Source organism: Portunus trituberculatus, chromosome 32 (genome assembly GCF_017591435.1).
Source record: "Portunus trituberculatus isolate SZX2019 chromosome 32, ASM1759143v1, whole genome shotgun sequence".
Classification (NCBI taxonomy): domain Eukaryota; kingdom Metazoa; phylum Arthropoda; class Malacostraca; order Decapoda; family Portunidae; genus Portunus; species Portunus trituberculatus.
In genome coordinates, this window is record NC_059286.1 from 13,168,793 (window position 1) to 13,182,443 (window position 13,651).

A 13,651-nucleotide genomic window follows, 5' to 3' on the forward strand; every position below is an offset into this window, starting at 1 on the left:
GAGGGAAAGGTGACATTGAAAGAGTCGCGTTGCTTTATGGAAAGACTTTGCTTCACTGTAATGGTGTTTTTAGGTACTGTGTTGTTGTTGTTGTTGTTGTTTTTATGCATCTTTTTTTTTTTTTTTTTGTGTGTATGCATCGGAGGGCGTTTAATTTTAAGTGGTAACAATAATAAAGCGCAATATGTATAGGCTGTACCGAGGCTTTTTCATATTCAGTTTGTGTCTTCACTGTTCATAAACATTCATAGCTAAGGTCACAAACATACATGGCAGTGCTTGTATATTTATTTGTGAAGGGTATTTTGTTTAGTAATCTCGTGTTGGTTAATCCTTTCGTTCTACTACTTAGACAAAATTTCCGTAATTATCTCATTTTTTAATTGTATATTGATCGTAATGCATTCTGTAATAACTGGAGGAGATACAAGTAATCATATTTTTTCTGTGTCAGCGAATACAACATTAGTGTTTTGAAGTTTTCCAGAATCATTACAACTTCTAAACAGTTTTGTAAGTTAGAGAAGACCAAATTACCTGTCTTTTTTTTCTTTTTTCTTTTCATCCATGCAAATGAACTATACCCTGTTCGAGGACTGGCATCTATGCGAACTTTTTTGTTTAATCTTTTTTCGGTTGCTCTTGGCCAGTTTTCTCCTCTTACATAATAATAATAATAATAATAATAATAATAATAATAATAATAATAATAATAAAACTACATTAATCTCATCTCTTTCCTATATCTATGCACACAATGTCTTCCATCAATAGCAGGATGAAGGTAAACAAGTGATCTGTGTTTGTCTTGGCAGGTGAGGGCAGGACGGACGCTACCTTGACCTCCCTCCCTTCCGGTGTTCAGTGAGGAAGACCATGAGAGCGACGCCCAGGCTGGCCCCGTAGAGGAGGAAGGCGCCCTGCAAGTGTGCCAGACCCAGCGGCTGCGGCCTGGACCCTGCCTCGTCCTGGATGATGATAGATAAGTGTGTTTCAGTTTCTCTTTATCTATTTATCTGTTCTACTTTACTCAATTTGATTTTGTGTATTTCCTTTAGTTCTTCCATTTATTTTTACCTATTTACTTTTTTTTATTTATTTTTATTTTATGACTCATTTTGATCTTGTATATTTCCTTCTCGATCCAATACGTCTTCTGTTGTATATTTACATAAATCTCTGATACAGAAACACACACACACACACACACACACACACACACACACACACACACACACACACACACACACACACACACTACTTACTTTGATTTATTATTCATATTATCTGTCTTTAATGTGGTGACTCACTGAACGAAGGCTTGTGACACAGTTTTGAGTCCTTCTGATTCGCATCCTGAAGAACTCGGAGACAATATACGACTAACTTTGGGTTAAAAACTAATGCTCGGTTAATTTTTGTTCGGTATACCTACTCTTTTCCTCATAGTATTTACCGTATAGCCTTTTCATCTTTGTTTTCTAGTATTTGGCGAGTTTCACAAGTGGGTGGGTTCATTTCTCTCAGCCTCGGAGCGAAGTATTAGTGTTAGGAACTAGGAAGCTTTACCATCCTCACTGTACGTATGGGGTGTGTTGCTGCTAGCGTTCATGTACACAAGTGGTATATTTTTTTTTCATCTGACCGATTATAATGTTGTTTAAACTTAATATTTCTTATTTTTTAGGTGTATAGCAAAAAGCCCAGGGATCTTCATGTAAAGTCTCTGCTCCTGTATGGTTTCGTAATGTTTACTTACTAATTCTATGCTTACTGCTACTACTGTCATTAAAAGAGAGAGAGAAAAAAAAATAAAAGATGGAATATTACTTCAGATGAATATTACCGTCATCTGAACGTGAGAAGTCATTAGAATAAGCTGCTAAATTAGTGCTGTGTAATTAGTACCCCTAACAAACTAACGAATACAATCAAGTTCTCTTTATCTATCAATTATTCTTTACTTAATTTAGTTCTTCATTTTTTGTATTTACTCATTTATTTTCGTATTTCTACGACTCAATTTGATTTTGTATATTTTCTTCACGACCCAATACGTCTTTTATTGTACATTTATATACTCACCTCTCGCCCCGTCATGCCAAGGCCCTCGAGAATATCTGCCTGCCACTTCTCCACAAAGCCTGCCTCTATCATGGCGCGCATCACACGGTCCACGGCAGCTACCCACGGTGTGTGCTTGCGGAAGAAGAAAGCTAGGTTCCCCTCATACACCTGCTCCCTCATGATATAGACGCGATCCCCGAGACCCATGTCCACGTAAGTAATCTTGAGGTAAGCGTAGGTTTCCACATGCGCACTGACGCCAGCTAGTACCCGTTCCGCGCATGCCTCCTGCCCGTAGAAGCCGACGTCTGTGGTGGGGGAAAGGTCCATTCTCTCACCCAAAGTCCTCATTACTCTGTCTTCTGAGGCCAAGAGAGCGTCAGGAACGAATTCCCCGTAGTCTAACATACACAGTCTGTCGGAGGAGGAAGGGGGGCAAATGAGGGATGATAAAAAACGAAGGGAAAAATAGAGGTGACATGTTTGCTGTTGATGTGAAAAATGTTTATGGTTATTTTTTAGTATTATAGCGTTGGATATAAAATCCCTATAGTCTAGACTCTAGAGAGAGAGAGAGAGAGAGAGAGAGAGAGAGAGAGAGAGAGAGAGAGAGAGCTCCACATGCAATATTACCGATACAATACTTTTTGGTGTTAATGTAATGCAATCATTCAATCTTGTCCCATCGATCGTGGTTCATTTGACATTTAGTAATAGCCTATCCTTGCCATCAGCTGACCTAGAATAATGACACAAGTGGGTTATAATAGATTAGTTGTAGCATGGTTCTGTTCACGGCTAGCGCAGGTGGTGGTGGCGGTGGTGGTAGTGGTGTTAATGGTATAATGTTAGTAGTGATGGTCGTGGTGGATCTAGAGGTGATAGTGGTGATTGTTATGATTCTTGTGGTGGTGGTGGTGGTGGTGGTGGTGGTAGTGTTAATGGTATAATGTTGGTAGTGATGGTCGTGGTGGATCTAGAGGTGTTGATGGTGATTGTTATGATTCTTGTGGTGGTGGTGGTGGTGGTAGTGATTTTTTTTTTCTACGTTATGGCCTATAGCGCCTGTAGGCATACTTGAAGAGTATATGTGCGAAACGCTGTTCAGCTTCCGCCCATTAGTGGCGCAGGCAATTTTATTTATAGTGGTACCCATATTAGGGCTCATATCACCACCCAAGCGCATCTTTGGTGTAACGGTAATAGTGGTAGTGATAGTAGTGGTGTTGATTCTGGTTCTAGTAGTGGTGGTGGTGGTGGTGATGGTTTTACATAGCTATTGACAAAGGTATTAGTGGTTGTAATAATAATAATGATGGTGATGATGGTGTTCGTCATTTTGATTCTAGTATCGATGGTGGTGGTGGTGATGATGTGTTCTACGTAGCTACTGACAGTGGTGTTGATGGTTATACTGATGGTATTGATGGTGAAGGGATGGTGTTGGTAATAATGGCCTGCTACTTTGGTATGTGGTCCTCGTGTCATAAAGCTCCTTTGGTATGCGGTCCATGCTTCATCTTGTGATCTACAACAAGAAGAAATATATTTTTTCCTTTTGATTCTTAAGAGATATGGAAAACACTTGTCCTGGTTTCGAGGACTGTCTGGCTAGAGAATCTGAAACATGAGTGGGATGTCTGTTGGAGTGTCAAAGCTCCTGTCCAGACTCAACAAGGTGCCATACGCACAGTACACGTGATGCAGAACACTTCATTCCGGCATGGACAATGTCTCGATATGTGACCTGTGCTCCCTTCAGTGATTTTGTCTATTACTTATTGGCATTTGCGTATCCAAAGAGCCCTTCAGATGTTAGCTCAAGGGTATATTATACCGAGGTCACAGTAGTTTGCGAGCTTTCTCTATGGCAAATTTTAGAATAATTCTTTTATTTTATTTCATTCAAAATATCTCATACCATTCGGTGCATGCATTAACAAGTAGAGCTGCCGAAGCAATCTGTGATTGGATTAATGTTTCTGTCTAGTGACATGAACATGCGCATATTTACGGCAGGAAACATGCAAGGTACTCTCTAATACTCTGGACCAAATCTGACTCACCTTTTATCATTGTCAGCTGACTCTTGCACACTTTCAAATCAAAGCCATTTTTCATTTACCATCGATGATTTTATATTCGGATAAAAATTTAAAAGAAGTCTGACAAATTTCGGCCGGAATTGGTTGCGGGCCGCGTGGAAACTCGCACCGTTATCTCCGTCACGCGCATCGTAATCATCGTAATTTATTTATCTATTTAAATTGGCTTTCATTATTTCGACTTAGTACATAACTCCTATGATACTATATCCAGCAGTACAAGTCCGCTATGATAAAAAGTCCAGCAAAGCTTGATACTTTTTTTCTAAAACATAGCTGTTGTATAATTTCTGGAGATGAAATAGCTACATACTTTTCCCAGTCAATGTGAAAGTGTTAAAATTTCTTACATTTCCACATTTCATTTGAAAGACGCAATAATAGTCTTCTCATTGGCGCTGTAATGTATTTGTAATGCAAGTATCACCTCTGTCTCTAAGTACGTTTCACTGCCTCTTTGCTTCATAACAACTGATGTGGTTATTATTATTGTTATCACTATTATCTTTATTAACTCAATTTTTGGTAAATGCATGTATGTATAGAATACTCTGTTTAGGTTATAATGAATCAATGAAACATGGAGATCGCATACCAAAGTAGAATTTGGCTCAGGTAGATCGTATTGACTGTGTAGATCACATACCAAAGAAGTACCTCATAATGATTCTAGTAGTGGTGGTGGTTGTAATGACAGTAGTGATGGTGGTGATGGTGGCAAAGATGTGAAATAGTGGTGCATGGCGATAGTGATGTTTACACGTGGAAATTTATAATGATGATAGTGATAGTGGTGTTGTGATGATAGCAACACTGATTTCACTGATACAAGTACAGTACACGTAGTGGTGTCATCTGATACGTATCTAACTAAGTGGTGATGACTGATACTGACCTACAAACATTTTAATCAGGCAGGTGTGAAGCGGGTTATCTCTATAGGGGGGTGAAGGGAAGGGGGTGGCAATGACCTCACACCTTGCCTGCTTGTTTGTTGTATGGGGTGCCGGGGGAAGGGGGAGGGAAGGGTAAAATGACTGGATTCTTTTGTATCAGTGATTGGGTTTGTTTGTTTTCATTGTTACGTGTTGTGTGAGGGGAAAATGTAGCTTTATATTTACTTATTTATTTATTTATTTTCTTTGTTTGTTCCTTTATTTCTTTCTTCCTTTCTTTTTGTTTGTTTATTCGTTTCTTTCTGTCTATTTATCAGTCATTCTATTAATTTATCTATCTATCCATTCACCTATCTATCTTTTTATCTATCTATCTATCTGTCTATCTATCTGTCTATCTGTCTATATGTCTATCTATCTATCTATCTATCTATCTATCTATCTATCTAGTATCTAAAAATGATAATTATTGGAAAATAAAAACACTCGAATTGAAACAGTCAGAACACTCACGTAATACAGAAGTACCTAAAAAAAAGTTACGGATAATTGTAAAAAAAAAAAGAAAAAGAAAAGAAAAATTGAAACCGTGAAAAATGAACAATCCAAATAAACAAGACAAATAAATAAACACCAAGATGAAATAAACAACACCAAACAAGTATCAAACGAGAGAAAAAAATAAACAAATACAACATAAACAACAGTGAATGAAGTACCACAAAGCTTCCTCCTTCCTCTCACTCCTATATATTCTGTCCACTTCTCTAATGCAACAGTCAATTAACCAGTACTCTCAATCATTCATTACCTTTCTCTGGTAAACTCTGGAACTCCCTGTCTGCTTCCGTATCTCCATCTTATTATGACTTAGCTTTATTTCAGAGAGAAAGTGAAACAGAGAGATTTCAAGGCATTTATCCCTTTCTTTTTTTTGGCTAACTCTCAAACCTGTAGGGAGACTGGCAACTAAATGGACCTTTAGTATATTTGTTGTTGCCCTTTACCAACTTGACCCTCTTGCATAAAAAATAACAAAGGATGAACTACACTATTATTATCATTACCACAAGACGCCTTACCTGTTGTGGCTAAGGGATAGGTGAGAGAGGGCGTGTATGCGAGCTGGATAGGAAGGCACGGTCAACACAGCAATGAGGCAGCCAGTGTAAGCGATATCCACCACGAAGGCAGTTAACCACCAGCCCCCGAGGAACACACGTACTGACCAGGCCCCGGGTACTCTCGCCTGGGCTTGGCTTACTAGACCCTGGTGGTAGCGGTGGTTGTGGTGGTGGTGGTGGTGGAATGGTGTGAAGGAACGTGTTAATCCCTTTAGTACTGCGACGCATTTTTACCTTTTTTTTTTTTTTTTGGGGGGGGGTATGATTGACGATTTTATTTACATTAGGAAGGGTCTATGGAGGTCAGAAGATTAATGGCCAAAGTCTTCACTATTCTAATCCCAACATAAGTTTCTGAAGCTGTTAAAAATCGCCAAACAGTAACCAGAATGAATATGGAACTGAAGAGATTAGGAAAGTGTATGTTTTATTTGTATGTTAATTTTTGGGGTATGTTAAATGAGTGAACTGTATGGGTTAGTCAGTTAGCCATAGTCAGTTTGTCAGTTAATTAGTCAGGTATAGTCAGTTTGTCAGACAGTCAATCAGTAGTCAGTTAGTCAGTCAGTCAGTCAATCAGTAATCAGTCAAACAGTCAATCAGTATCCTAGTCAGTCAGTCAGTCAATCAGTAATCAGTCAAGCAGTCAGTCAGTATCCTAGTCAGTCAGTCAGCCAATCAGTAATCAGGCAGTCAATCAGTCAATCAGTAATCAGTCAAGCAGTCAATCAGTATCCTAGTCAGTTAGTTAGTTAGGCAATCAATCAGTTAGTCAGTTAAACACATAGTCAGTCAGTCAATCAGTCAATCAGTCAGTCAGTCAGTCTCTTTCATCTTTTCTTTTTAATATCTTCTATTCATTCAAATTTTTCTACTCTCTCTCTCTCTCTCTCTCTCTCTCTCTCTCTCTCTCTCTCTCTCTCTCTCTCTCTCTCATACCTTCATGATAAAGGCGAGGGAGGGGGCGGGACCAGCTGGGGCGGGGTGGGTGGGGTGTGGGTGGCGCTGCAGGGCGGAGAGGAGAAGAAAGGCGGCAGTGGCGGTCAGAGTAGCCCCGCCCACCGCCGCCCACATGTCCCAAGCGAAAGGGTACACCAGCTTGGTCCACTTGGGAAGCTCCGGGGGTATGGGAAGGGCGAACCCGAACCTGAGAGAGAGAGAGAGAGAGAGAGAGAGAAATGATGGGTAGAAATGAGAGGAAGGAGTAGAGAGGAAGAGGATTATATAAAAGGGATTAGAGAAGAGAAGGGAAAGAAAAGATGAAAAATTACAAAATAAGGAAAGAAAAGAAGTGTTGATGTTTTTTGAGGAAGAGAGAGAGAGAGAGAGAGAGAGAGAGAGAGAGAGAGAGAGAGAGAGAGAGAGAGAGAGAGAGAGAGAGAGAGAGAGAGAGAGAGAAGTGAAGAAATGGAGGAAATAATGAGTAGAAAAGAGAAGAAGAGTAGAAAGAGGGGAGAAAAATATTACAGAGGAGAAGGGAAAAGAAAAGATGAAAAAAAAAAATGCTCAGTGAAAGACAACGAGAGGAGTGAATAGATGTTTTAAAGTAAGAGGTCACTGGCTGAAGGCAATAGAATGAACAAAAACAACAACAACAGCAACAATAACAACAACAACAAAAAAAGACATTTGAAAGACAATTCCCAAACAAAATGATACACTATTGATGAACTAGTGTGTGTGTGTGTGTGTGTGTGTGTGTGTGTGTGTGTGTGTGTGTGTGTGTGTGTGTGTGTGTGTGTGTGCTCTCACCTTTCATGATAAGCCTATCACTAATTAATAATGTCTTAAAGATCATATAATGTTACCCACAATGCCGTCCTTGTATCTCCTTTAGGCCAGACACCGGCATCTCCTCCCTGCTGTCTCTTCTCCTCCTCCTCCTTCCTCTTCAACCTCTTCCTCTTCCTCCTCCTCCTTCCTCCTCCTCCTCCTCCTCCTCCTCCTCCTCCTCCTCCTCCTCCTCCTCCTCCTCCTCCTCCTCCTCCTCCTCCTTTATTAACTATTACTACTACTACTAACTATTACTTTTTTTCGTGATACCTTTTATTTCCCAGCATTCCGTTACTTTTACCCTGATGCTTTCGCTCCCATCATCACAGTAACCTCACAGCAAATACATTCACCACTACCTCATCACCAGAACCATTACTTCTTTTCCTATACAAAACTACTACTATTAATTTTTTTTCGTGATATTTTTTTCCTAGAATTTCGTTGCTTTTACCCTGATGCTTTCCTTCCCAGTACCACAGTAACCCCACAGCACTTACCGTCACCACTACCTTATCACCAGAACTATTACCGTTTTCCTATATAAAAGTACTACTATTTACTTTTCCTAGAATTTCGTTACTTTTACCCTAATGCTTTCCTTCCTAGTACCACAGTAACCTCACAGCACTTAGCGTCACCAATACCTTTTCACCACAACTGTCCGCCGTGGTACAGTGGAACCATGCGTGATTTGGGGTCCGAAGGGTCTCCAAGCGCATGGGTTCGAATCCTGTCCACGGTCCGAGTGTAGGTTGGGCTTCCTCACTCGGGGCAACGGTTTCCTAGCGGGTGGGCTTTGAGATAGGAGGTACCACAAAAAGTATCCCCTTTAGCCCAGAAATTCCCGTGAAAAGCCCACATGGTATAAATGAAAACTATTATTTTTCTCATAAACAAAATTTCTACGATTACTTTTTCACGATATTTTTTCCCATAGCATTAAATTATTGTAGTCTCCCTCTTTAGTGTATTTTCTTCGGATCGTCTTCTCTTTTCTTTCTATCTCCTGTTTTTTCTATTTTTTTTCCTTTTTTGTCAAGCCTTCGTGTGTCACTCTTGTTGTGTCATTTGTATATCTCTGCTTCCACTTGTCAGTCTCTTTTGCTTCTTCCCTTTTTTTCTTCTCATTTTGCTCGTCTCACCGTTTTTCCTTATCTCCATTGCTCATCTTCTCTTTCTACTCCTCTTTCTCTTTTCCTCCTCCTCCTCCTCCTCCTCCTCCTCTTCCATCGCTTCATCCTGCCAATCCTCATCATCCAGTTTCCTCCTCTCCACTTCACCACACTATCGAGAAACGAAGGAAGATTTTGGCCACAGAGAGAGAGAGAGAGAGAGAGAGAGAGAGAGAGAGAGAGAGAGAGAGAGAGAGAGAGAGAGAGAGAGAGAGAGAGAGAGAGAGACACCAACTCGATCACTTACCCTTCAGTCAGATAGGACACGGAGTAATCGAAGTACTGCGCCCTCTCCTCTGTGATGGTGAAGTAGTTGATGGCCAGGTGTTTGTTGCCGCGGTACACCTCCCCCAGTAATCCCACCCATGTACCGTTCTCCATCTCCCCCCACTTGTCTGAGGAGAGGTGAATAGGTAGGTAGCTGGGTGGATAGATAGGTAAGTAGGTGGATAGATAGATAGATAGATAGATAAGGTTTTTTTTATGTTGTGTCCTATAGCGCCTGTAGGTTTTACTTGAAGAGTATGGGAAGCGTTGTTTAGCTTTTACCCATTAGTGGTACCCATATTATAGGGCCCATATCACCACCTAGAACCTGGGTATCATGGTGACATACAGGTAACTTTAAACCACTCCACAAATGGCATAGTTTCAAAGCGGTACGTGGTGGGATTCGAACCTACGCGTGGACGTCTGCCCGATCCACGCTCACCATCATATCCACTGCGCCACCGCCCCCCTATGGTGGATAGATGGATAGATAAATAGATAGATAGGTTGGTCGGTAGATGGGTAGATAGATAGATAGATAGATATAGATAGACAGGTTGGTGGGCGGATAAGCAGGTAGGTAGATAAATAGTCAGAAAAATGGGTAGTTATTCTTTGTGAAGTAATAAAGAAAGGTAGTGAAAAAAACGAAACAATAAAAGATTAATTAGGGCAGAAGTGTCTTAAAAATCCCTCTAGAGAGATAGATAGATAGATAAATAGATGGATAGATAGATAAACTCACTCCCTGATTCACTCCTTCACTCATACACTCACTTCTTCATTCACTCATTCACTCATTATCTCGCCCCACAAACTCATACTTCCTTCATTCATTCACTGCTTCTCTCTCTCTCTCTCTCTCTCTCTCTCTCTCTCTCACTCACTATCGGGCGCCCTATCGGTGAGTGTGTATGTGAAATTCATCCGTTTGGCTATCACGTCGAGAAGTCTTTTGCTGGTCCCGTCAAACTTGTCTTCCTCGTCACGAAAAACCAAGGGGGCGTCATCCATGTCACTTGCCACGCCCACCACCGCGCCTCCGAGGGATTCAAACCGCCTGGGGAAGAGTGAGTGGAAGGTAGGGAAGGCTTGCTCACTCCACGCCCCCAGGGAAAGGAGTCTTGGCCCCCCGGGGAAGTAGGGAAGCCATGTCATAACTCTCGTCTCTTTCTCCTTCTCTTCTTGATCTTGTTCTTTTTTGAGTTCTTCATCTTTTGTTCTTCCTTCGTTTATTAGTTTCGTGCTTTTCTTTCCGTCATTTTTCCCTTTGTTCTCGATATTTTCCTTTTCCTCCTCCTCCTCCTCCTCTTCCTCCTCCTCCTGCCGGGACAAACACAGGAGGGCCAGGGCAGGTGTGCGCTGTGCTAAAGGTGTCTGCAGTAGCCTTCTCGCCTCACAGCCTCCCACCTTCATGAGTAGCAGGGCGGAGGGGGACCAGAGGGGCGGGGGGCGGTGCAGGGGCCACGGCACCAAGCCCTCCACCACGGCCACGACTGCGCCTGTGGAGGGAGGAAGAGGAGAATGAAGAGGAGGAGGAGGAGAAGGAGGAGGAGGAGTTGTAGAAGGAAGAGGGTAGGAAAGACAAATAGTAGACGAGGGAACTACTGAAGAAGGAAGAGGAGGAGGAAGACTTGGAAGAGGAGGAAGAGGAGGAGGATTTGAAAGAGGAAGAGAAGAAGGAGGAAGACCAGAAAAAGTAGTAATAAAAAGCGTATGGCTAAGGAGAAGGAGGAGGAGGAAGAGAAGGCGAAGCAGAAGAAGGAGGAAGATCTAGAGGAAAACGAAGAATGAGGAAATTATTGAAGAAGAAGAAGAAGAAAGAAGGAAGAATATAGTAAAAAACAACAACAACAACAAAATAAAGAGAAGAACCACACACACACACACACACACACACACACACACACACACACACACACACACACACACACACACTCACCTCCTACCCTTCTCTCCTCCACATCCTGCTCCTGATCTTGCGTGTCCTCTGAACCCCCCAAGGACATAACCACAGTGACATCCTTCCTTATCCTTCTCAGTAGGACATTGGCATCGTAGGATTCATTAAGGTCTTCCTGCAGGATAAGAGTTACTGGGAGTCCTTCGAGCGGCCCCTGTAGGACTTCCTGTAGTGTTCTTACGAGGGAGTTCTGTAGTGTGCGTCTTTGGGTGGTGGTGGTGGTGGTGGTGGTGGTGGTGGTGGTGGTGGTGGTGGTGGTGGCGGTGATGAAAAGATACAATAATGTTTTTAGTTTTGACATTTTCCGTGGAAGAGAGAGAGAGAGAGAGAGAGAGAGAGAGAGAGAGAGAGAGAGAGAGAGAGAGAGAGAGAGAGAGAGAGAGAGAGAGAGAGAGAGAGAGAGAGAGAGAGAGAGAGAGAGAGAGAGAGAGAGAGAGAGAGAGAGGAGAAAAAGGCGTAAAAGAGAGAGAGAGAGAGAGAGAGAGAGAGAGAGAGAGAGAGAGAGAGAGAGAGAGAGAGAGAGAGAGAGAGAACCAAACCAAACACCTAGCCAGACAGAGTAACAAAAAACAGTCAGCCAGTCAGTCAGTCAGTCAATTCCTCAGAGTTCAGCTTTAAGACTCCTTGACAGACAGCTCTCCTTAACCCCACCACTGCCAGGCACTCTCTGACCCCCTCCCGCCCTCCCACGCCCTTTATATAGGAGCCATGCCAGCCAGCAGTCGCCAGATGTCACCAATAAAAATTCTCTGTCATTTTTTTGTGTGTATTTTTCATATATATTTTTTTCAAGGGCAAAAGAACGCGAAGATAAAAGATTATTCGTCACACTAGGAAGAAAAGGTCAGAGGAGGTCATGTGAGAGAGAGAGAGAGAGAGAGAGAGAGAGAGAGAGAGAGAGAGAGAGAGAGAGAGAGAAAGGATGTTTTTAGTGAATGTTAAAGGGAAAATGAAAATAAAATAATGTTAGGAAAAGTTTTATTGTACGAAGTTGTGTTTGTGCGTCGACCAACCGCTGGAAAACAAAATACGCGAACAGGTGTGGGAAGGCAAACGAAAATTTAAAGTGAAAGCAACGCGGTAAATGTTTGTATGTATGTATGTATGTATGTATGTATGTATGTATGTATGTATGTATTTACCTAGTTGTGTTTACCTAGTAGTTTTACAGGGCCTGGGCATTACGCTCGTGTGGTCAAATGTATGTATATATGTATGTATGTATGGAAGTATCTACGTGTGTGTGTGTGTGTGTGTGTGTAGTGTAGAAATTTTTGTATGAAAGTATGTTTTTCCAGTTTCGTTTATTTATTTATTTATTTATCTATTTATTTATTTATTTATTCATTCATTCGTTGAGTGTCGTGTCATTTTTGTCAGTTTTCTTTTTCTTTTTTTATTTAGTTACTGTAGTTATCATTTTCTATTATTTACCTTTATTGTTCCATTTCATTTTATTTAATTACTGCTACTACCACCACCACCACCACCACCACCACCGCCACCAATACTACTACTACTATTACTTCTACTACTACAACTACTACTACTACTACTACTACTACTACTACTACTACTACTACTACTACTACTACTACTACTACTACTACTACTACTACTACCATTGCTATCAACATTATTACCCCTAGCACTGTCATTATCCTCTCTCTCTCTCTCTCTCTCTCTCTCTCTCTCTCTCCCTCAGTGGCAGTAAAACACCAGAGCTAAGAGAAGCTTTATTATTTTCTTATCATGTGTCCACTACAAAAAAGGCATTAAGTATATCCTATAATGTCGGTTTCCCCTTCGTTAGGTACTCTTTTTTTTTTGTCCTTGCATGAAATGGTATTCTGTATATGACGCCTTGTGTGTGTGTGTGTGTGTGTGTGTGTGTGTGTGTGTGTGTGTGTCTAGATTTTGTCCTTTCCTTTGTTTTGTTACAGAATAATATTGGTTTTGTTGTTGTTGTTGTTATTATGATTATTATTTTTATTATTTTTATTGTTATTATTATTATTATTATTATTATTATTATTATTATTATGAATACACACACACAGACAGACAGACAGACAGACAGACAGACACACACACACACACACACACACACACACACACACACACACACACACACACACACACACACACACACACTGAGGTCATCATATAATTTTTTTTTATCATTTCACATGCAAGTTTTTTTTCATTTTAGTTTTATTTTTCTTTTATTTCCAAACCCACTCTTGTCCCAGTGATCTTTCTTGGGGTGATGGTGGTG

The 13,651-nt window shown here is 41.1% G+C and overlaps 1 protein-coding gene across 1 annotated transcript; it reads right to left on the reverse strand.

Moving 5' to 3' along the window:
* Positions 1–283: 283 nt before the first annotated feature.
* On the reverse strand, positions 284–11,578 carry LOC123511980 (ionotropic receptor 21a-like; the record flags this gene model as incomplete). The annotated part of the gene is made up of 8 exons (XM_045268089.1): positions 284–968; positions 2,086–2,482; positions 6,151–6,338; positions 7,132–7,339; positions 9,388–9,535; positions 10,298–10,661; positions 10,758–10,919; positions 11,351–11,578. Coding segments are annotated over 8 exons (1,830 nt in total), but the record flags the coding sequence as incomplete, so codon positions are not given.
* Between the last annotated feature and the right edge of the window lie 2,073 nt (positions 11,579–13,651).